At 33.6% G+C, this 26997-nt stretch overlaps 1 protein-coding gene across 2 annotated transcripts in view; it reads right to left on the bottom strand.

Annotated features, from left to right (window-relative positions):
* The window catches only part of LOC145248304 (uncharacterized), a 936478-nt gene that overhangs the window by 246356 nt on the left and 663125 nt on the right, over nt 1-26997 (bottom strand). For both annotated transcript variants that reach the window (XM_080110193.1, XM_080110194.1), the window contains exon 9: nt 13481-13551. In XM_080110193.1, coding sequence (XP_079966319.1) covers nt 13481-13551 — 71 coding nt within the window. The remainder of the gene's footprint in view (nt 1-13480; nt 13552-26997) is intronic.

Raw genomic sequence — 26997 nt, 5'->3', positions numbered from 1 at the left:
AACAGCAACAAAAATAAGTTTGAAGATATCAGTCTAAGAATTTTTGAGAGAAACAGAATACGATTTTATATGAAATATTGGTGTTAAAAAATAGACTACAGAAATTATGGAAAATAGAACTACCCCCGAAGAGAAAAACGAATAATAAAAAGAGGTGAATACATGGCAAGAAAGATTAGAAAATGGGTTACTGAAACTAACACTATAATTTTTATAAGCCTACACACGCGCGTGCGCGCGCACACCCACACCCACACCCACACACATATATATATAATTTTTTTATCAATCCAACTCCATTAGCATCGTAGGCCTATATATATATATATATATATATATATATATATATATATATATATATATATATATATATATATATATATATATATATGAAATAATAGCAAGGAGAAGCTTCATTTGACACATTTCTCATATGTTATATCTTCCTACTTTTGGAAATAAGGTACGATTATGAATATCTCCAGTGTCCAAAAATTCATATACACTGTGAAATTTACTTTATGTATGAAAACTAAAGAGGGGAAATATAACATATGAGAAATATTTGGAATCAAGTCTCCCCTTGCTGTTATTTCCGATTATTTGAAACCATAACAGCAGGTTTTTGCCTCCCCTTCCATTAAGGCCAGAGGTGTTGAGGAAATATCAGATATTTTGCAATTAATATGCAAAGCTGGAAAATAAACGACTGTGATTGAAACATTTTATATCTGTAAAAAGTGTCAGAAATCGACTCTAGATGATGAATGATGCCCCTTATGTGCGATTTCAATGAGAAATGTCACATAGCCCACTACATAATTCTGGTCATTACCTTTCCAACGAGCCTTTATATGTTAAATTCCGATCAATAGTCGCTGAGATTTGGAATTTATGAATTAAATGAAAAGATGGTATATATATATATATATATATATATATATATATATATATATATATATATATATTCAAACTAGCTGTACATAACCACGCGCTGCTGTGACTCAGTTTGTTTAAGTGGAACACATAAACACAAAAAAATACAAAATTTTTGAGTTGTCATTTTTTTCTGTGCATTTGAGAAGCAATTAAGGTGTAGATTTAAGTCACACAAATGTAAAAATTATCCCTGAGCCTTGTTTATGGTTACTGCAACCGCAAAGCGAATCGTGAAGTATCTTAAATTAAAATGGTATGTCCATTAACTCATTCAATGCACGTTCACTGCCCGTTCTTCCCCAGGTTGATAGAGGGGAAAACATAATTTTACTATAGACATGTATTTGAGCACGCACTGGAAAATCTCGCGAATTAAAAAAATTAGCCGATTTTCTTTTTGTATGAAATAAGACGATAGAAAAATTGAAAAGAAAACTGTTTAAAAAATAAACCTACAAAGTAGGGACCGATGATAATTCAGAAGAAAGAAAGAAAAGAATGTAAAAATAGTGTAGGATAAATTTAAAAAAAAAGGAAATAGTTTGGCAAACTGTTGTTTTTTATTTAAATAAATATCCTTATTTTAGCACATTTTTTGGAGAGAATACATTGCTTTCAAATATAATTATTTGAGAATATTAGTACACATTTTGGTGCTTCTTCGTTATTGTAGCGAAATTCGGAAACCGAAATATTGATTGTCAAGTGAAACCAATAATATCTACTGAATTGCCATGTCGCAGTAATAAATATATCCAAAACTTACGGAAAACGATTAATTATTGAAGAAAATAGTTTTCGAAGAAATAAGAAATTTTAGTTACGTCACACGTGACGAGACAAAAAAAAACAGCTAAAATTATTTTTTCGTTGAATCATGGATTACTTAAATAATTAGGTAGACAACATTTCTTATTATTGAAATTTACAAAAAATGTAAGTAGTTATCATGTTCTTTTTTTTTATGAAATATCAACTTTTCGGCTGGCCGATTTCGCTACATTAATGAAGAAGCAAATTTTTTGTTCGACCGAACCGAACAATGAACACCCCCGTATATATATTTTTTTAGTACTCTTGCAGAATTTAACTCGGATCCCTGGGATTTTTCGTCAATTATGGTTCGGGCAGATCGGCAGTCATCGGATTAAGCCGAACAAAGTAACAAACGGAAAAAATAGAAATACAATAAAGAAAAAATAACAAAAACTAATTTAAATTTACTGAATATATATATATATATATATATATATATATATATATATATATATATATATATATATATATATATATTCTTCAGAAGAAGCTGCATTTTCTATTGTTTATTTACTTTTTTTCCAATTTTTTATCAACAAAAGTTGTTGTTTTTTACAAGAAAAGATGAATTTTTATCGTAAATTGTTAGGTGAAGGTTTTACTTCAAGAAAACTTACATTTTTTTAAAGAAAATTGGCAGTAAACATTTTTTTTTAATTTTGTAAACAGAATTTTTTTTATAAGACAAGATGAATGCTTTTTATGAAAACCGTAAATTGTAAAGTGAAAATACAGAAAAGTTTTTTGTTCAAGAAAATTCACAAATTGATTTTTGTCAAAAAATGTTTAAAAAGTAAACCAAAATATACTCACATCATCCAAGAAATAATTAAAAAATCACATTTTTATAAAAAAAAAAAAAATGTCGATTTTGTGTTTCAACATTTGAACAATGCTTGGCTTAATCCAGTGATTGCCAGACGAGCCCTAACCATAACTGACGGAAAATCCCGAGAGTTGGGTTCAAATTCTGTAAGAGTACCATTTTTTTTTTCATCTTCTTTTCTTTCAATTTTTTAAGCGGATTATTACCGATAACAAACTAAAAAATTTAACTAAAATGCAAAAAAATGTTTAACGACATTCAAGGGGTGCTCAGTTTCTAATAAACAGTTCTAGTAAATCAATCCCCCTTATTGGAAACACTCTGGGGAAACACAAAACCAAATTATTGCCCGTATAGTTGAGAGAAGTTATTTCGTTTGTTTTTTGTTTGTTTTTTTTTTCAACATTGTCAGCAGATTATTATTCATTTGACACTCAGCTATCAGATTCTGCAATTCTTTTTTAATGCCAAAAATTCAATATTTAAAGATTTTTAGGGGTCGTTCAGTTTCTGATATAACGTAAGTAGATATAGAAGTGTGTGGTGGTTTCAGGACGAAACTTGTTATAACTTTATGTATTAATGTTATTAATTTTTAGTAAAAATAATATTTAGGTTTTGTTATAAATTCCTAAACTCATTACACTCTAAATAATTTAGGTGATTGAAATAGGAAGGTCATTAGTCACTTAACAAATATACATCAAATTTCATGTAAATTTTTGATTTCCTGAATAGTAAAAACATGAACCACAATGGTCGCTTTGCTGATAATATCCATTTTCGGTGAATAATTGATAGGAAAGCGACCACATATGGTTAATTTAAATTAAATTTTAATCACATGATTACATTTTTAATAATCACGTGATTAAATTTTACCCATTTAAAATTTGTAAACATTTGTATTATATCCATATTGTAAACAAATTATGTTTACATTAAGCGAGATACTGATGTTGACTGAAAGTTACTTATGTCACGTGACTGGTGAATCACCGGCGGTGATATTTCCCCATATAAAAAAAAAATGGTAACATCGTTACAAAGAAAACCACCTAATTTATTAAATAAAAATACGTATAATGCTATAATTAAAAAGAGATATATAAAAATACGCATGGGTAGAATGAAAATACTATGCCAAAATGTTGAAGCAATCGGTCTAATGGTTATTTAGATTATCAGTTACTCACAGACATATTTTTACATTTATATGTGTGTGTGTGTGTGTGTGTGTGTGTGTGTGTGTGTGTGTGTGTGTGTGTGTGTGTGTGTGTGTGTGTGTGTGTGTGTGGATATATCTATACTAGTAGCCAAATTGGATATTGAAATGTTCATATCTTTAGTTCTATGGAACAAGACTACATGGAAATTCGCAGACGTTTTGGAAATTATAATACTATTTTATGGTTAAAATTTTATGACAATTGGTAAAAAAAAAACTCTATATTTTCATACCAATAAAATATGCCCAAATTTGCCTACATTTGTATATATAGTTCAGCCACGATGGTAAAAGATATTAATCCAGAGGAGGGGTGAAGGAGAGCTGAATTAGAGCTATGATTGAAAATTGCCCCAAAAGGGGGCCAGCAAAAGATGAATCAGGGCCTTTTTATTTTAATGGCAGGTCCTGGATGACAGTAGATAATCCTGCCAGCCAGAAAGAAAGATGGCGTGATCGCCAATGTGAAATACATTTTTCTTTGTAACGGAAAAAACAAAGTCGAAAATATGAAACAATATTGTTATAAAAGTGATTATTTGGAAATATCTAGCCGATTGTTTGTGTTTAAAAGTTTGATCCGGGGTCAAGGACTGAAGCCGCCCGGGGCATGAGAAAATCATTGATAAGAACTTTTGTTTTGTGGAAAGTTACCTGATTGGAATGCATGGGGGAGGTGGCTGATTATCCAATCAGGGCGAACCAAGGTGTGACGTGGGGTTGGTTAGATGGAAAACCTGTGTCCGCTCCGATACACATCACCCCTTCATATATAAGACACTGCAGAGCAAAATAAAAAAAATCAGTTTTTGAGCTCAAGTTTTGGAGTCTGTTTGAACTCGGAGGGAGACTGTCCACCACCCTATACCACCTCGATAAGCAAAGAATTGCTATTAAAAAATAGAAAAAGTGCTCTGCTTGAATACTACCAGAAAAAGAAAGTTGTAATCGACATTTTTATTATTTTTATTTTTAATTCTTCTGTGAAAAACTGTGCATTCCGTTTGGCTCAGTTTTAGTTTTTGATCACAATGTCAAGGCTGCTTTTTAGTTAACAAAATGGCAACTGTACAGCCATATTGAATTTTTATTCATTGAATGTTTACATGTTTTAACCGTGCATTTCTCGAGTTTCGATGGGTAAATTAACATTAAATTTTTACACGAAATGATTTTTCATGTAATAATGTTTCGATGGACTCTACTACAAACAAAAATTTGGACTGCCCATGGATAACCCCCTAAGTGGGGTTTTGGCATGTTTATTTTTGGAATTCATAGAAACTGGACCCATGAAATATAAATTGCCCAAGGGCAGTTCCTACTATAGTTACATAGATATTTTAATTTTTCTCCCTACGTTTTCCAAAATAGAGAATATCACTGATGAATTAAATAAGATCGAACCCACTATTAATTATACGTATGAAAGAGAAAATAACAACCCCATACCTTTTCTAGACATCAATATCATGAATAACAATGATTATCCAAGTTTTAAAGTCCATCGGAAAGTAATGAAAAAAAATGATTGAATACATTTTTATTCTCATCACGATGATGAAGTGGAAAGAGGTATTTTAATAGGATTTTTTTCTTAGAGAATATCTGAGAATATGCAGTGAAGAATACACCAAGGAAGAATTTGAATATATTGAACATACATTTATGAACTTACAATACCCTCAACATTTTCTGACAAATGCAAAAAAGAAAGCACTAAAAATTTACAATAACCGAAACCGAGACAATTCCCTAAATAGCCAGACACAGGACACACACATAACATTACCGACTGATAAAAACAACGACACAATCTATAAGAACCTAAATAAGACAGACATTCAAATAACAAAACTAAACTCTTTAACAATTAAGGATCTAACACGTAAAATTATGACTAATACCAACACTAACATCAAAGCCGGAATATATCCATACCCTGCCTTTATTGTGGAAGAATATACGTAGGAGAAACTCAACGTAATTTAAATAATAGAATGTATGAACACAAAAGAGATGTGAAAAACAATAATGCACTCAACGCCATATTTTGTCACATCATGGAGAACGACCACCATTTTAATTTTAAGAAAGCAACTTTCCTTAAACAGATACATAACAGATTCACACGACGTTTAATTGAGTCAACTATAATCTCCTATTCCAGCAATATAATTAAACAAAGAAAAAGTTTTTTTCCACGTTGTTCCCTATTAGTCGAAAATAATTATTAAAGAGAAGAATTTAAACGCAGGTTAAACTTTATATATATATATATATATATATATATATATATATATATATATATATATATATATATATATATATATATAATACCAACACTAACATCAATATATATATAATACTAACACTAACATCAATATATATATATATATATATATATATATATATATATATATATATATATATATATATATATATATATATATATCATTCAACCACGGTAGTGGTTGAATGCTTAAGTCCGAAATTGAATGAATCGAGACACATTCAAACCCCCACCACTAATTCTATTCGCAACCAAATTTCAAACAGGTTATACATTTGGATAGAACACCTCATTAGCTACATTTTGAAAAAAAAAATTCGAAAATTGGTTCAGTAGAAAAAATGTTACAACAAAATATGTGGGTTCACAAACAGGAGAGTAAGTACATAAGTGACTAACGCTTTTTTTATTTTGCATAACTTTTTTGTATATAAATATTTTTTACTGCGATTTTGCCAATATGACATGTTAGCGTAACGGTTAGCGTACCGGGTGTTGGTGGAAAGATTTTAGGTTCAATCCCGTGTATCGTTTTTTTTTTTTTTATAATTAAAAAACCGAACTTTTTTTTAATAACTAATTTTTTTTTAACTCTCCTTATGATTTTATAGCAAAAAATGGTGAATTTATCGATTAAAAATATTAGTGAATTTTATGATATACATATTCTTTGAATGAACTCAAATTTTTCGTTATCACATTTGATGAAAAATGTAGTCCCATTTTGCCAATGCGTCTGACCAATGATGCTTTTGAACTCGCGACCAGCACTGCGATGTCATCAGCATCAGCCTGGGCATAAATATTCCTATTTTTAAACTCCTTTAAAAGAGGATTCAGCATACAGTTCCATAGTAAAGGTGATAAAATCCCACTTTGGGGGTTTCATTTAACTACTTCCCTTTTAACAGTTGCCCTCAGTAGTTCTACTTGAACTGCTCTGTGCCTCACCATATACTCAATCCATCGGATGAGTACTGGTGGCACATTGAGTTCTCGTAGCGACTTGAACATACTACTGAAGGGTATGTTGTCAAAAGCTCCAACGATATCTAAAAAGACACCGAGTGCCATCTTCTTCTTTATTAGTTTACGCTCTATACAGATCACAAATTCATGAACCGCAGTCTTGGTAGAGACCCTGGCTCGGAACTACTGTGATTGAATGATAAATATTGCATAAATGTGTGTTTGAGAGCTAATTTTTTTTACAATCATTAATAAATATTATAAATTTATATATTAATACAATAGCAATGCCTGGAAATATCATGGATTATATGGAAAAATACGCGCATGAAAAGTAATATTCTTAAGATTTTATTAACCTTGAAAAGTAAAGAACAAGAAATTCAACCTGGAAAAGTAAAGAACAAGATATTCTAGTAAAGTAAAAAATAAGAATTTTTTAGACTTAAAATATTGCAGCTAAAAATAAAATTTGAATATTGATAAATATTTTATTTATTATTTGCATATGTTGTTGTTTATTGTTGAGTTAGAAAGAATTAAATGATCCTAATTATGATATAATAAAATTATTAATTTTTATGTAAATTATAAAATTATTAATTCCATCTACTAACTAACTAACTAATGAATTAATTTTATTCAAACAATTTTAACTACATAAATATATGCAAATAATAGGGGGGAAATAAGTTCAATCCAGCGACTGACACCCTTTCTAACTCAACAATAAACAACAAGATATGCAAATAATAAATATAATATTTATCAATATTCAAATTTTATTTTTAGCTCCAATATTTTAAGTCTAAAAAATTCTTATTTTTTACTTTACTAGAATATCTTGTTCTTTACTTTTCCAGGTTGAATTTCTTGTCCTTTACTTTTCCAGGTTTAATAAAATCTTAAGAATATTACTTTTCATGCGCGCATTTTTCCATTATAATATATATATATATATATATATATATATATATATATATATATATATATATATATATATATATATATAATCCATTCGTAATTTCACTTCATTTTATTATTTTTATTTCACTTATTTACTGTATTTTATTTTATCACTACCTATTTTTATACGGCATTTTATCACTTTCTATTCTTATTTTTAGACGCCATCTCCCAATTCAATTGTCTCTAATTTTTAAAAACTCCCTTCGTAATCTCGTTTCATTTCATTCACTTAATCTATCACGGTTATATTTCCAGACGTCATCTTTTAAATCTCGACGATATTTTAACCCAATTAATTTTCTCGTTTCATTTTATCAATTTATTTACTTTATTATTTTTTCATTTTTAGACGTAATCTTTCAAATCACTACGCTAGTTATTCTAATTTATTATTTTTTTGAGAAATTTTTGAAAACTTTGAAGTGTGGAATATAATGATAAAATTATTTTTGTTTATTGTTTTTTTTTTTTTTTTTTTTTGTAAGTCCTATATTTCGCTAATACATAGCCTCATCAGGGTCGAAAGTCCGGTTCGTGAATTTCTTTTTCTTTATTTTCATTTTGGTGTTATGGCGAAGAGACGAGAATTTACGTGTTAGTCTGGTGGTTTCAAGTGTGTAGTGCTCCAGTTTCGAGCGGGATTTAAAGTAAAAGATGGTAACACTTTTTGAAGACACTTTTTAAAGTAAAATTTAATTTCTGTAATCATAAAATGTATATATGCATATAGGAATCTAATTTACAAAAAGAAAACACGCTGCTCTCCCCCATCATTATATATAGCCCGAAATCTTCCGACTCTCTCGTCAATGACCATCCCTCTTGAAAAAGGCCGCATAAATCGGGCGAAACGTTGAGCATTCAGGTCCTTTCACTTCCATTTTATTTCATATCGTCGGATTTAATCCATTTTAAGATATCAAAGCCGGAATATATTCCATACCCTGACTTTATTGTGGAAGAATATACGTAGGAGAAACTCAATACACACACTCACACACGCGCGCGCGCGTGTGTGTGTGTGTGTGTGCGTGTGTGTGTGTGTGTGTGTGTGTGTTGAGTTTCTCCTACGTATATTCTTCCACGGTAAAAGCAAGGTATGGAATATACTTTGATATATATATATATATATATATATATATATATATATATATATATAAAGCTGAATGTCTGTGTGTGTATATGTGTGTGTGTGTGTGTGTGTGTGTGTGTGTGTGTGTGTGTGTGGTCACGAATAGGCTCCTATATGGTTGATTATTTTAAATAAACTGATTACATATAATGATAGAAGATGTATCGAGACACAGGGATGGGTATGTTTGATCTGGCAGAACGGTGGTTCATTAAAATTGTGGGGTCTGCGTTCGCGCCTAATCCACAAAGTATGGAAATAAAAAATTTAAAAAAAACAACGTTTACAAGGTTTTTGGATGTAAATGTACATTATAATACTTTGATAAGTATGTTTTAACTTATATAGGAATGGTATAATAAAATTGTTCGCGCCTGACTTCCATAAAATGGAAATAGACACAAACTTTAATAAAGACTTTTCATATCTATCTGCGTAAGTATACTTTGATAATTTTTTTTTTTTTTTTTTTTTTTTTTTTATTACATTTTCACCCCAAACAAGGCACATTGCCACTTTAATGTAGGGGGCTACTATCAGGGGAAACATCTACTGGGGTACTATGTAGGGATTAGGGCAGCGAGATGTTGGTTCACGTTGCACTTGAACTTATGCATGTCAGTACAGTTGGGGAAGCAGTGACCTGGAATGGAATTCCAAAGTCTAGCAGTTCTGGGGAAGAAACTACTGGAGTAGAAAGATCTTTTACATCTAGGGATCTCTACAGTGTGGGGGTGGGATTTTGTAGCTTGTCGGGTCTGTCGAGGGTGTTCACGTCGTGGGGGCACAAGTGCTTGCAGTTCTTCAGAGCATTCACCATCATAATACTTGTAGAACAGGCAGAGGGATGCAACGTTTCGACGATGGGACAGAGGCTGAAGTTTTGATGCCAGTTTAGGGCCTATCAGATTTGCGACTCTCTTTTGAACCCTGCCAAGGAGCGAGAGACTAGTAGCCGATGCACCGGCCCAAATGTGACAGCAATACTCCATACATGGGCGAATAGTGGCCTTATAGAGGTACAGGATACTTTCGGGTGTTAGAAGTTTTCTAGCACGGTAGAGAGAGCCCACCTTCCTCGCAGCGGCCCTGGCAATGCCCTCGATGTAATTGTTCCAGCTCATGTTTCCTGTGAACGTTAGGCCAAGGAGCTTGAAAGACGTACTCTCAGCTAAAGAGTTGTTGGCCATTGCTATAGGTGGTAGAGAAGGTTTCTTGTAATTATTGAATGAAACCAGTTTTGTCTTGGTGGCATTGAACGTTACCATCCATTTTTGTCCCCATTCCACTACTGATTTGAGGTCATCCTCTAGTGTTTCTGCCATTACTTTAGATATATGTTCATTTGTTTTCCTGTCGTGCCTGCTATAGAGTGTGGTGTCATCAGCATATATACCCATCTCAGAGGCAATTTTGTCGGGGAGGTCATTTATGAATATCAGGAACAGCAGAGGACCAAGGATAGATCCCTGGGGCACTCCCGCATTTATATTATATTGTTTAGACGTACGACCGTCGAGGACAACCTGGATTTTTCTCTTATCTAAGAAGGATTTAATTATGTTAAGTATTCTACCAGTGATACCGTAAGATCTAATCTTCCTGAGGAGACCCTCATGCCATACCCTGTCAAAAGCCTTAGATATATCTAGAGCTACCGCTCTGCCCTCTCCCGCTTTGTCCAGTGAATGGTATATGCGTTCAGAGATTACAGTGAGGATGTCTGCCGTGGAACGGGCTTGTCTAAATCCATATTGATGGTCGGTCAGAAGTTTAGCATCTGTAAGGTGCTGGACTAGAGCATGGTTAATTAAGGTCTCAAATATTTTGGCAAAAAGTGGGAGGAGGCTAATAGGGCGATAATTTAATGGGTCAGTTCTTTCGCCAGAATTCTTGAATACTGGTACTACAGAAGCAGTTTTCCAACAGCTCGGAAAGCAAGATTCATTAAGGCATTTGTTGTAGAGTTTGGAGAGAACTGGAGCTACTTCGGCTGAGCACTTTTTTAATAGCACAGCTGGGATGAGGTCGGGTCCACATGCTTTGGAAGTGTCAAGGTTTTTTATGATAGCATGCACCTGAGCAGGGGTGATTTCCAGATCGTCTAGCGTGGCGTCTGTCCGCATAGGAAAGTCAGGTAGGGGGTGGTTTAGAGGGTCCAGTGTAGAGTTGGAGGCAAACCGACTGGCAAGCATGTTAGCCTTCTCGGTTGCTGAGCAAAGAACCTCGTGATTGTTGGTTAGTGGGGGAATTGTTGATTGCCCATTATTTACTACACTGTTGTTTCAGTTTGAAGAAATATGGTATAATAAATTATGGGGTGTCCGTTCGCGCCTGACATCCATAGAATGGAAATATGTCACAAGTTTAACAAGGTTTTTTAATATAGATCCATAGAATATTGTGATAAGTGTTTCAGTGTGAACAGGTATGGTATAATAAATTATGGGGTTTATCTATTTTATTTTTACTTTCATCATATTTTGCTTTGGTTTTGATACCCCCAAATTCGAAGCTATCTCTTTGCAACCCTTCCTTTTCTTAACCTATCATACTTTCATAAATCAGAGTCTATTTTCTGTAGGCTGTTTTTGAACCCAGTCAACGACGGGTACTTTTGCTAGTATATATATATATATATATATATATATATATATATATATATATATATATGTGTGTGTGTGTGTGTGTGTGTGTGTGTGTGTGTGTGTGTGATTGTATAGATGGCCATTAACATATATATATATATATATATATATATATATATATATTATTTCTCTTTCTTCCCTAAACTCGACTCCAATTCTAAAATGTCCCCAACAGAATCTATAACTGATTTCCTACCCAAAGAGATTCTATATAAGCTACATTGGACGCATCTCTTTACCTATTTGAATTGGACACATCTTAGATTTTTCTGTCCACCCACCCCCACCACCACCGTCGTGATAGACGATTGCTGACTCTTTAACTCTTTTTCTGCTTTGAGACACGTGCAGGTCACCATCCAGAATCCAACAAACGTTTTTGACACGCTCAATTATCTATTTCACTTCTTTCTTTTATTATCTTCTTCTTTCCCTCCTCCTTTTGCCTTGTCTTATCATAATTTTAAAAAAATTGAAATTAATTTATATATTTTTTCATTGCTTTCACCCTCTTTTCTTTTCTCCCTTTTCCCTTCCCTCCTTTCTCTCTCTTACTCTAATTGTTTTGCTTTTAATATCCATATATAATCACAAAATGACATGTCTTTCCTTTTTGTTTCTTTTATATTTATTTTAACTTGAATCATCTGACGATATGGACGGATAATTTTTATGCTGTCTATTGTAACAATGTGTAATGTATTAAGTTAATACCTTGAGATAATAATTAAAAATATATTGAGCTCTACTAGCCTATTGAGCACTCTTTATACGTGATTTTCAACACAAAGACCTCTTTTTTAGTGATATATATATATATATATATATATATATAGTGAATGAATAACAAAAGTTTATATTCCAGAGTTATATATATATGTTTCCGCGGATTAAGGACTATCCACTTATCTAGTGTTTCCTTTTCAGATTAAATATGTTTTTAACTCATTTCAAAGTGTTTTTTAACATGTTTTATTAACTGTTTGTTCGTATATATATATATATATATATATATATATATATATATATATAAATGCAATATTTAATACATTGGCAAAAGATTAACATAAATCTTCATCAAATACATTACTGTATGTAAAATAAAAGTTAACTGATGATGATGACGATGCTGGTGATAATGATGACGACGACGGCGATGATGCTGACAATGAAGACAATGGTGCTAATTCTTCAGTTTACTATTCAGCACTAAAATAGTATTTTGACCTACAGTATTTTGCATTAATTGATGATGATGATGATGATGATGATGATGATGATGATGATGATGATGATGATGATGATATATGTAAAAGTCCGACAGAATGTATACTAATTCTAAAACAGAAAAATGGACAAACCATAAAATATAAAAAGACAACATCACACCAGAAAAATCATACAAAAAAAATACTTTAATAACAGAAATTTATTCAGAAAATTTTTTTTTAATTTTACCTAAATATTTTTTTCATTTTCTATAAGAGTTCCACAGGCCAGATGAAAGATTTTAACAGGCCTGATCTAGCTCGCGCCCTATAGTTTGGAGACTCTTGCTCTAGTTCAATGAACTAGTATTTCCTTACATTCTACCCATCCTATTTCTCCCCATTTCAACAAAATTACACTGCATAAATTTTATATTTTCTACATAACTTACCTTATCTGATGCATTATTCCGGTGGTCTTTTATTCGCATTCGTAGATTATTGGTTGAAGTACTTACTGGTTCTGCCAAAAAAAAATAAATGAATAAATAACTTTAATTATAATTATTTAAATATTGCTAAATAATTATTATTATGCACAACAAATATCAATTAATTAAATTATATAAACTTATAAGTTAGAATTATTTAATTATCATAATATTACTTACACCTGTTTCGGCATGCACCCTAGAGCGGTTGGGCCAGTTTCATCCAGAGAATTTATAATGTCCCAAATGATAACTGAACAGGCCTAACGGTCCATCTCAGTAGCAAATATGAGTGTTATTCAATCCATCTCTCAGGAGTCGATCCTTGGACCACTATTATTTCTGATATTCATTAACGACCTCCCTGATTATATTGTGTCCGAAATGGGTATATTTGCTGATTGTACAATGCTTTATAATATGCACAAGGGAAGAACAGATGTACACAACTGTAAGATAATAGCAGAATCATAAGAAAATTACCTCTGACCATAGTGGAATGGAGCTGTTGATGGAAAGTAACATTTAATGCTAGTAAGACTAAGCTGCTCTCCTTTTACAATTACAAGAAACCTCTCACATTACTGATATCCATGACAAATAAGATTCTACCTGAGAATTCTTCCTTCAAACTTCTCGGCCTCACAGGTAATATGAACTGGAACAAATACATTGAGGACGTTGCAAAAGCTGCTGCAAAGAAGGATGGTTCCCTCTATCGTGCTAGAAGACTACTCACACCTAAGAGTATCCTGTACCTTTACAAGGACACCATTCTTCCATGATGGAGTATTGTTGCCAGTAGTCTCTTCCTCTTGGATAGGGTCCAAAAAAGTTTTCAGTCTAATAGATCCCACTTTATCAACTAAACTCATGGGCAGAAATCAGAGGCTCTTAGTATTAATGCTGGATTAAACGACCAAGTTCTCTCTGATTCTTTCTCCTCTGATCTTGAGCAAGTGGTACAATGGGGAAAGAGGTGGCTTGTTACTTTTAATGCATTTAAAACTAAGCTTTTATCTTTACATCATCAACGCTCTGATCCCCATCTGGCATCAATTGAAATAAATGACTCTCGTCTTGGGGAGGCCTCATGTTTTGACAAGCTTCTGCGCTTGACCTTTACTCCTAATCTTAAATGGAGCACACACATTAAATCCGTTGCCAAGGCCGCTGGAAAAATGGTGGGATCTTTCTAACGATCCAGTAGATATCTCACTGCTGATGCAATTCTCTATCTATATAAGAGCCAGGTACGTCCAAGGATGGAGTACTGTTGCCACATCTGGACAGGAGCTGCTAGAAAGGACATCCTGCCTTGTTCAAAATAGACTTCGTAGCCTTGTGGGGGTGTCTTTTTCTCTTCCCTGCAACTTCTTTCTCACAGAAGAGATGTTGCTAGTTTGTCTCTGCTTTATCGTTATTTTCATGGCAAGTGCTCGGCTGAGCTCCATTCTATGGTCCCCCCTCGCCAAACTTTCACAAGAAATACCCGTCTAGTAGAAAACAATATCACTAATTTCCTCCACTCTTTATCTATGCCTAAATCTAAACGTAAATTCCATGAGCAAAACTTCTTTCTTCGAACTACACGCCTATGGAATTGTCTTCCGTTTTTCTGCTTTCCAGCTGACTACAATATGGTTGTCTTCAAGTCTAACGTAAACAAGTTCCATATAAGTTAACAAATTTACCGAATCTCCATTACTAACGGTTACTATATTGTCCAATTTCTTCTGGATACTCTTTAACCCTTATCCTCGAGTGGCCTCTTGGCCTTGGTAAATGGTGACGCCTATGTAAAAAAAACAAAAAAACTCCAATCTCTGTCGCATTGCCACAATGTTGCATCTCTGTGACTGTTTTACAAGTATTTTAATAGAATGTGCTCTGACGAACGCGTTGCACATATATATATGGTGATCGTCACTTCTTGACAAAAGAAGACCATCTTTTCTTTGCTTTATTTTTGATTATTTATTCATTTCCGTGTATTCTTAAAAAAATATTCTTTTGTTTTTGTTATTTTATTTAATTCGTTTTATAATTTGTTTTTATTTCATTTTTTTTTATGTATACATTTATACACATATACAGGTGGAGATGTGATCAAGATGCATTTTTTTATTTTCTGTGGCAACGAAAGTGGCTCTTCAGACCATCCCTGCTCTTACACAGTCGATTGCATAGTCTATATATATATATATATATATATATATATATATATATATATATATATATATATGTATATATATATATGTGTATATATATATATATATATATATATATATATATATATATATATATATATATATATATATATATATATATATACAGGGTGTTTCAAAAGTCTTGGGAACATTACAAATTCGTATATCTCATGAACTATTCCAGGTAGAAAAATGAAACTGGTGTCATTTTAAAGCTTGCTTAATCAAGTTTTTGGTCATACTAATAATTTTCGTCTTATCTTTCCATGTGCAGTAATGGCGTTCTCTAAACAAGACAAGGCGTTTTGCGTCCTCCAATTTGCAAAGACTGAATCGTGGACATGTGTTCAGCGTGCATTTCGCAGGAAATTTAAAAAAGAAGTCTCTGAAAGGAAACCCATTGTCAGATGGCATGCTAAATTTGTGAAAGATGGGTGTTTGTGCCCAAGTAAGCGAACAGGTCGCCCTTCAACTTCAGAAGCTGCAGTTGAGCAAGTCCGGGCAGCCTTTCAGCGGAGCCCCCGTAAATCAGTGAGAAGAGCCAGCAGGGAACTTCAGCTTGCTCCAGCAACTGTCTGGCGTGTCTTAAGGAAACGACTGCAAATGGTACCTTACAAGCTCAAGTTGGTCCAAAAGTTGAAGGACACTGATAAGCCACTTCGCCGTGACTTTTGCATTGCAATGCAAGAGAAGTTGGAAGATAACGGCTTTGATGACCGGCTTGTTTTTAGCGATGAGGCGACCTTCCATCTGAATGGCAAAGTTAACAAACATAGCACTCGCATATGGGGTACTGAGAATCCTCATGAAATTCTTGAGCACGAGCGAGATTCACCAAAAGTGAACGTGTTTTGTGCAATTTCCAAGAAAGGTGTCTATGGACCGTTCTTCTTTGAAGAGGCAACTATCACTGGTGAATCCTATCTCAACATGATGGAAGACTGGTTAATGGCTCAGTTGGAAGAAGCAGAATCTGATGACTTCATTTTTCAACAAGATGGTGCACCACCACACTGGAGACTTAGAGTAAGGCAGTTTCTTAACACAAGGCTGCCTGGTAGATGGATTGGGAGATCTGGGCGAGGTGATGACGTTCTCATGCCCTGGCCTCCTAGGTCTCCAGATCTTACCCCGTGTGACTTTTTCCTTTGGGGCTTTGTCAAGCAACAAGTCTATGTGCCGCCCTTTCCAAGAGATATTTACGAACTAAAGGCTCGAATAACGGCAGTTGTGGGAACCATTGACGTCAAGATGCTGGAACGCGTTTGGCAGGAAATGGACTATCGACTAGATGTCTGCCGTGTGACGAATGGTGCTCATATTGAGCAAGTTTAAAGATTCCCCACAAAACTTGAAACTTTAACCTTTCCAACGGTACCAATTTCATTTTTTAACTCCTAATAGTTTTTGAATTATTAAAAATCTTTATGTTCCCAAGACTTTTGAAACACCCTGTATATATATATATATATATATATATATATATATATATATATATATATATACTTCATTTAATCACATAAATTAATATAGGAAAGTATAAATTTATGCATAAACTTTAAGTATTTATATCAACAGTGCTCAATACGTAGGTAGAGCTAGGTAGTAAGTTATAAAATATATATGGCATAATCATGAGGTATCCTAGCATGGATGAAATGCAGAATATTCTTTGTAGCTTAACTGCCACGTATATTTTATAACTTACTACATATATATATATATATATATATATATATATATATATATATATATATATATAAATGACAAAAATCTATATTCCAGATTTCAAGATGTTATCCATCTTACCGTTTATTTCTTTCAACATGTTAAAATGTTCACTTCTTGACAGCACCTGTTCCGTAGCTCAGAATCATGTAATTATTGTCAATTTTTGAATTTATTTTTTTAATTTATTCCACCCTTAACTCATCAGAAGAAAAGAAACTCATCAACTTTAAAAGAAAATATATCCGCATGATTACAAAATCCGCAAAAAAATCAACTGCTTTTCCAATTTTCGAATCTTGTAATAATGTCCATATTCCTTTATTTTCTTTTAAAGTTTATGAGTTTATTTTCTTCTGATGAGTAAAGTGTGGAATAAATATAGACTTTTGTCATTTATTTGTATATGCTCTGTAGTTACATTGAGCTTTATAAATTAAAGGATTGTTATGTGAAACATAATTGAATAAGCATATTTCCCATAGACATATATATATATATATATATATATATATATATATATATATATATACATATATATATATATATATATATATATATATATATATATATAAAAAAGGTAAAACGGCCACCTAAAACCACTAACCTAGTTCTAAAACAGATCCTTTGTTTGATAAAATGCATGCCCATTGGCTGATAGGAAGGGGCGCGGTTGATACTAGAAAGCTGATTGGCCAACTAGAAATCCTCAACATATATAAAAAAAAAGAAGCAACGACAGAATTCGCGCATAAGCCTGACGAATCCTATAGCTGGATGAAACGCAGAATATTCAGTGTAGCTTAATCGCCATATATATTTTATAAATTACTATATATATATCTATATATATATATATATATATATATATATATATATATATATATATATATATATATATAATTTAGGTGTTTGTGTGTAAAGTTAGTAAGAGAGAACCCCGGCAAAGTGCTTGACTATGATGTTAATGTAGTATTTTTAAAATATAATTATCCACTGACACGTGTTTCGTCGCCTACGACTCATCAGAGTGGCTGAATCTAGCGAGATTTGAAATCGGGACCCCACGATAAGAAGCATAAACATCTACCACTAGGCTATCTCACACGACTGTTGACTCTATCGCGATTAACGTAGATGTTATTTATTTGTCCTGGTTTTGCGATATTTTTTAAACGAATTCAATTATTTATATGAAAGTGCATTTTTACCTAAATGCGAGTTGGGAATAATTTTCCCTTAGACCAATTTGGTACTCCCAAAATTGAATTCGTTCAGAAAGTATCGTAAAACAAAAACAAATAAATAACATCTATGTTAAAATAGTAATAGTATATACATATAGTCATATTTTGCAATTAAAAACAATTAGCAAGTAGGCCCGACATTGTCCGGGATTGAATAATGATCAACACATGTTCCATCCTCCCATATTTTTATTGTCATTGAAAGTGGTGAAATCGCCCATTTTACAATCAAATAGATTAGTTGGTACAGTTGGGGGATCTATTGAAGTGTACCTGGAGGAAGCATCACATAGCTCCTCTCAGTGATTTAATCAGCAATATATTGTACATCGATATATATATATATATATATATACATCCATATATATATATATATATATATATATATATATATATATATATATATATATATATATATATATATATATATATACAAGCATTTCAGCCCGACGTTGGCCGAGTGTTTAGAGGTGTATGTTGAGCAAAAAGAAAAAAAAAGCGGTCAATTTTTTTAATTTTGACCCCTATTATGACCCCTTACCATTTAGTGTTTTGGACACAAATCAAGTTATTATATTAGATCCATGTCCAAGGAACCTATATCTAAAATTTCAAGTGTTTAGAATCAAAATTGTCGGAGGAGTTTGGAAGAGTTCTCAAAGGTCAAATCGTTGAACTTTAACTCTTTAACAGCCAAATTTCTGGCCGAAAACCGATTACAAAGATTTTCCCAAATCTCAGTACCCTGTGTATCAAATTGCGAGTCTGTAGACTAAAAATTGACAGAGTTATTGCGTTGGGAAATGTACACACACAGACAGACACACAGATACACAGATGCGTTCACTTTTGGCCCTATGTACTGTTCATAAGGTTATGTGGATATGTATATATTAAAAAGTGAGAATATGTAAAGCAATGCCTTTCTGTATAATAGTCTTCCTTAACTATAGAGAAAAGACAGACATACATTTTCACTTTTATAGATAGATAGATTGGATGCAATATATAGTTATGATTTCAAAAATATAAAAAAAAAAAAGACTCCTGCACCACCACCAAAAATCGAAACCAAAATGTTCAGCTCACGATTTATTTTTCTTCTGCCGTCAATGACTGGGCTATGAAAACATGCTTACTGCAAGGCTAAAAATTAAAACATGAACCATAGCTACTACATTATGCATTCGTAATGACGGCGTTCGACCTTCACCTGGCAAATTTCATTTTTTTAATTTTCACACTTTTGCACCGATTTTCCAGGCTAAAACCCAAATATAAAGTTTTGCATGGATTCAAATACCTTATATATGAAGTTTCATGTCTGCAGACCAAAAATCTTGGAGGAGGTTTGTAGGCAAAATTTGTTAAACAAAAATATACACGTATACATAAATATATATGGAAACAATTTTGTGTTTACTGTAAACTTTTTATGCAAATATTATGCAAGTATAAATCATGTAGAATATCTGCATGAATATAATTATACGTTATAGTTAACTTAAGATGATCATCCCATAAGAAAACCGAAAAAACTAATAGGGAATTAATTAAAATGAATGTTTAAAAGAATATGCAAATTAGATAGATCTTTTGCTAGTGAATGCAATTCCACAACCCATATATAAGAAAATTGTATTTTTCTTTTTAAATAAATAGAAAAGAGGGTTTTTAATATGAATATCGATACACACAAAAGGAAAACAAATTTATAGGAGTATATATATCAATATATATATATATATATATATATATATAAAAACAATCATAACACTGGTTTACAAAAACAAATTTTTGGTCTCAGGCAAGAATGGGAATAGTTGTTTTTTGTTGAATTAAATTTATAAATAGTTTTGCTCCATCACCTCTAGTTTTCTGGCTTTTAAATAGTTTTATTTTAGTATAAACAGAGAATATATGTGACTATTTCAAGGATCGATAAAGAACACTGATTTAATCAATATACTTGGATGACACAATTACACAATTCAAAATACCACAGACAGTCAAAAGTGTCTTTTCTTAGAAGATCTGGTGCATTTTGCCTTTGGGATGTCACGCAAGAGCACCCAGCAGAAGTCTCCCATCATGCCAGGGGTTCCATTTGCTTTGATAGTTGCTCTCCTTCTTCGTGATGTCTTGGTGGAATCTTTCTCCATGCTCATCACTCACTGCTCCAAGCTTTGGCAGGAAGAAGTTGAAGTGGGAATGGAAAAAATGAATCTTGAGTGACATTTGACACTCCATATCTTCATAAGACTGTAGCAACTTCTCAACACAGGCTTGGTAATCTGGTACACGTGTGTTACCAAGGAATCCACTACAGACTGACTTGAATGCTTCCTATGCTCTCAGTTCCTTTCCTTTAAGTTAAGAAGCTCCTCAAAATCAGCACTTCTCGGATCTGAGATCCGACAAAGATGTCCTCTTTCAGCTTAGCAGCACTAAAACCTGGGAACACAGTAGAAAAGTTTTGGAAGGCAACACTATTTTTGTCCAACGCTTTAACGAATTTCTTCATCACACCAAGCTTGATATGAAGAGGAGAAAGAGGCACCTTATTCATGTCCACCAGAGGATTCTCCTTGAGGCTGTGTTCGCCAGGAACAAAAGTACTTCTAGACCCCTAGTCTTTCTGCTCCATATTGTCATAGTACTCCTTTATATGGACAGAGTGTGCAATGGGAATGCTGGGATATTTATTCCCATTATGCAGAAGAACACCCTTGAGATTTCACATTTGAAGAGTCTATAAAAAGATGCCAATCTGAAGGATTATGTGGCAAACCAAGGGAGATAAACAAGTCAAATATGTTTGCGCAGCAGCACAACTTGTTTTCCATGTCGAAAAAGGAAGCAAGCTCTTTGTTCCAATTCCTGAAACTGATGATCCTTACATCTTCCTGGACTAGATTCCACTGTTTAAAACTATTGTGACAGATACAAATCATGAGCAACATCAAATGGCTCACTAATATTTTAGAACCAGTTTTGGAAGAGTATAGTTCTTTCTGCATTAAAGATTCTTTTTCTTTTGCTAAATTTATGCAGAATTATACTCAGACTGACAAATTTATGTGTTCAGAGACTATTGATATATGCCCTTTTATTGCAGTTAACTCCCAACTCCCCCTATTCCTGAGAATATTTTTGTGGAACTTATGGAATTCACCACCATGTCGGTCGAATTCCGTTTTAACAACTATTTGTACAGGCAGATAGATAATGTTTCGATGGGTTCTCCCCTGGGACCGGCTCTGGCAAATATTTTCGTAGGTTTCCACGAAAAGAGTCTTTTATCTTGCTTTCAAAAACCAGATATTTATTTTCGTTAAGTTGACGACACTTTTTGTCTGTTCAACAATGAAACGGAAGCAGATACCTTTTTTGCATCCCTTAATAATATTCACCCAGTTCTAAAATTTACTATAGAAAAGGAAAGTAATTCTTCCCTTCTTTTTCTAGATGTACTGGTGTGTAAAACACCTTCCGTTTTCTTGACTTCCATCTACCGTAAATCTACGTTCACTGGTCTTTACACACGTTGGGACTCTTTTTACCCCACCAAACAAAAATATAATCTTATCAACACCCTTATCCATAGAGCTTGTATGATATGTTCAGAGAACAAATTAACTGATGAAGTCAAATTTATTACCAAGACTCTTTGCAATAATGGCTTTCCATTGCAAATCGTAGAATCTACAATTAAAAATAAAATTTCTAATTTAAATAAAATTAAACAGGCATCTGTCGACAAATGCCCTATCTACCTACGCCTACCTTGGCTAGGTAATATTAGTGAAGCTTTGCCAAGCAAATTTCTTCTGTCGTACAACAATATTACTTTGCATCAAATACCCGTGTTGTTTTTTCTTGTACACCCATTTTGTCTTCAATTTGTAAAGACGTTCTCCCCCCCCCAGGATAACAATTCTATTATTTATTTATTTAAATGTAGTTGCAAACAAAAAGAGAATCTCTTAGGGCTTAATCTAGTTTCTATTTAATAATTAACCCCCCCCATTTTTTTTTTTATATATATATATTCCCCCCTACTTTTTCATTTCCGATTCATTGTTCCCCCCCCCTTTTCTGTTTAAAACGTAATTAAGCTCGATTTTAGCTCTGTTGAGCGAGCTTCGAGCTGACGCATTCATTTTTATTTTTTTAATTTCACAATCTAAAATAAAGAATGTTTTTGAATAAGTTTAAATTTAGTCTTTACATAGCCATAATAAAATTTTGTACCTTGCAAAAAATATTTAAATATATATATATATATATATATATATATATATATATATAAGTATAAATGTCTGTCTGTCTGTCTGTCTGTCTGTGTCTCTGTACATATCCCTATCAAATAACTCTGTCAATTTTCGGTCTACAGACTTGACGTTTGACATAAGGAGTATTGACATTTGGAAAAATCTTTTTAAATGGTTTTCGCCCAGAAATTTGGCTGTCAAGGGTTCAAAGTTCAACGATTTCACCTTTGAAAATTCTACCAATTGTGGGTCTAAACACTTGAAGTTTTAAATGTAGGCTACTTGGACATGGATCAAATTTTATAATTTAATTTAAGTCTCAAAAAATAAATATTAAGGAGTTAAAATTGGCATCAAAGTTTTAAAAAAATTGACTTCTACGGTCTCTACCAAATTACTCAGCCAATTTCTGACGATAACACCTTTTAGCATAAACCTACTGCATAGATACTATACATCTTACATACGGATAAAATAGAACCACAACCCAACTACCCCTATAACTCCCCTTGAGTTTAAACTACCTGCATTATTTAAGACTATGATAGAAACCCTATACACGTTTTTACATTACAATTTATATAATACACTCCTCCTTTATCTTAGAATTCAATATAACTCCTCTATCAACATTAATAATTTTATTGATGTATTTCATTGCTGATGAATCCCTCGCAAGATGTCACATCCCCTTTATGTTACCTAGCATCTTCTCTACTTTACTGATGAGAAGCATTAAGCTTCGAAATACCTGAGCATAAAGAGTCCCCTTTATCCCCCTACTACTAGAGCCAAAACTGAAGAGCCAGTGCTCAAAACAACGAGATATTATAAAAAGGTTGACTGGGAAGACACCAGAGATCTTATCACAGTTGCCCCATGGGGAAAGTTTTTTTTATCTTCTTGCTAAACAGTGCGCAAATGAGACCACTGAATGGTTCAAAACGGCAATTGAAGCACATGTTCCCATGCGGGAATTTTATAGCAAGCCCCACTCTCCCCAATAGTTTACTTCGACTTGTGCAACTGCCATTGCTCAAAGGCAGCATGCATACCGCAGATTTAACCGACATAAGTCCAGTTCAAACAGACAGAAGTATATAGAAGCTAGAAATAACATTAAGAAAGAAATAGCAATAGCTAAGAGAGAATTTACTGAAACTACTAAAAAACGCATCGAAGCACAAAAACTAGGAACTCGTGACTTCTGGAAAATCTACAACAGTGTAGTAAATAATGGGCAATCAACAATTCCACCACTAACCAACAATCACAAGGTTGTTTGCTCAGCAACCGACAAGTCTAATATGCTTGCCAGTCGGTTTGCCTCAAACTCCACACTGGACGCTTCCAACCACCCCCTGCCTGACTTTCCTTTGCGGACAGACGCCACACTAGACGATCTAAAAATCACCCCTGCTCAGGTGCATGCTATCATAAAAAAACTTGACACTTCAAAAGCATGTGGACCGGATCTCATCCCAGCTGTGCTATTAAAAAGTGCTCAGCTGAAGTAGCTCCAGTTCTCTCCAAACTCTACAACAAATGCCTTAATGAATCTTGTTTTCCGGGCTGTTGGAAAACTGCTTCTGTGGTACCAGTATTCAAGAATTCTGGCGAAAGAACTGACCCAGCAAATTATCGCCCTATTAGCCTCCTCCCACTTTTTGCCAAAATATTTGAGACCTTAATTAACCATGCTCTAGTCCATCACCTTACAGATGCTAAACTTCTGACTGACAAACAATAAGGATTTAGACAAGCCCGTTCCACAGCAAACATCCTCACTGTAATCTCTGAACGTATATACCATTCACTGGACAAAGCAGGGGAGGGCAGAGTGGTAGCTCTAGATATATCTAAGGTTTTTGACAGGGTATGGCATGAAGGTCTTCTCAGGAAAATCAGATACTACGGTATCACTGGAAGAATACTTAACATAATCAAATCTTTCTTAGATAAGAGAAAAATCCAGGTTGTCCTCGACGGTCATACATCTAAACAATATGATATAAATGCGGGAGTGCCTCAGGGGTCTATCCTTGAACCTCTATTGTTCCTAATATTCATTAATGACCTCCCTGACAAAATTGTCTGTGAGATGGGTATATATGCTGATGACACCACGCTCTATAACAGACACGACAGGAAAACAAATGAACACATATCTAAAGAAATGGCAAAAACACTAGAGAATGACCTCCAATCAGTAGTGGAATGGGGACATAAATGGATGGTCACATTCAATGCTGCCAAGACTAAACTGGCTTCCTTCAATAATTACAAGAAACCTTCTCTGTCACCAATAGCAATGGCGAGTGACTCTTCATTTGAGAGTACATCTTTCAAACTGCTTCACCTAACGTTCACAGGAAACATGAATTGGAACAATTACATTGAAAGCATTGCCAGGGCCGCTGCAAAAAAAGGTAAGCTCTCTCTACTGTGCTAGAAAACTACTAACACCCGAAAGTATCCTGTATCTCTATAAGGCCACCATTCGCCCATGTATGGAGTATTGTTGTCACATTTGGGCGGGTGCATCTGCTACTAGTCTCTCACTCCTAGACAAGGTTCAAAAGAAAGACGTCAATCTGATAGGCCCTGAACTGGCATCTAAGCATCAGCCTCTGACTCATCGACGAAATGTTGTATCCCTCTGCATGTTGTACAAGTATTTTAATGGTGAATGCTCTGGCGAACTGCAGACACTTGTGCTCCCACGACGTAGACACCCTCGACAAACCTGACAGGCAGCTAAATCCCACCCCCACACAGTAGGTTAAATTTATTTTTAAAAAATAAATTCAACCTAACCCAGTGGATTAACACCGAAGACACTATTAACTGGTTCAAAAGGATACCTAACAAGAACAAGGCTGCATTTATCCAATTTGACATAATTAATTACTACCTTTCTATTTCTAAACGCCTTTTTGACACTGTCTTGGATTTTGCTTCTACCTTCTCCGATATTCAACCATTCGAAACTGACATGATTATGAAATGCCGTAAAACTGTTCTACTAAGCCAGGACTCTCAATGGACTAAAAAAGACCAACCTACCTCCTTCGACCTTGCGATGGGTGCATTTGATGCAGCTGAGGCCACTGACTTAGTAGGCCTTTTCATCCTATACAATCTCGCAAAGTTTATCCCCAACAATAACGTGGGACTTTACAGAGATGATGGCCTTATCATTGTTGAAAACGCAAGCGGCCCAAAGTGCGAAGGCATTAAAAAGAACATCATCAGGGAATTGAAGAATATGGATCTAAAGATTGAAGTAACTTCCAACTTAAAAACAGTAAATTTTCTAGATGTTACCTTTAACCTCCCTAATAACACCTATGAACCATACACTAAAAATAATACATACCCCTATATATACACCCTATGTCCAACCACCCCAAACACATTATTAAACATATCCCTAAATCAATAGAAAAAAGGCTTAGCACAAACTCATTTAACTCCAGCATTTTTAAGCTACACAAACCCTTCTTTGAAAATGCTTTAAAGGAATCTGGATATCCCAACCCTAATATCACATATTTGGACCATAATAAACCCAACAATACAAATAGGAATAACAGATCCCGCAAAGTCCTCTGGTTTAACCCTCTCTATAATAATATGATAAAAACTAAATTAGGTAAAAAATTCTTCATGCTTCTTAATCATCACTTCCCCCCTAGTGATATTCTACATAAAATTTTTAATAAGAACACTATTAAGCTTAGCTACAGTTGCACAACTAATCTAGAAAATAAAATAAAAAACACAACAATAAAATACTAAATAACCACAATTATAATAGCAATAGTCAAAATAACTGTAACTGCCTTAACAAACCCCAATGCCTGCTCCAACAAAATTGTCTCTCAACAAATGTGGTTTACAAAGCAACTATTGCCCCTGCTGAAGACCCACAAAACAAAAAAATTTATATTGGCCTCTCAAGCACTACGTTCAAAGACAGATTTAGAGTGCATAAATGCTCCCTAAATAACCCCAAC

This window comes from Euprymna scolopes, chromosome 26 (genome assembly GCF_053919585.1).
Source record: "Euprymna scolopes isolate OS-2025 chromosome 26, ASM5391958v1, whole genome shotgun sequence".
Taxonomy (NCBI): Eukaryota; Metazoa; Mollusca; class Cephalopoda; order Sepiida; family Sepiolidae; genus Euprymna; species Euprymna scolopes.
Note: the sequence above shows the minus strand (reverse complement) of the source record. Positions and strands in the feature narration are given on the sequence as shown.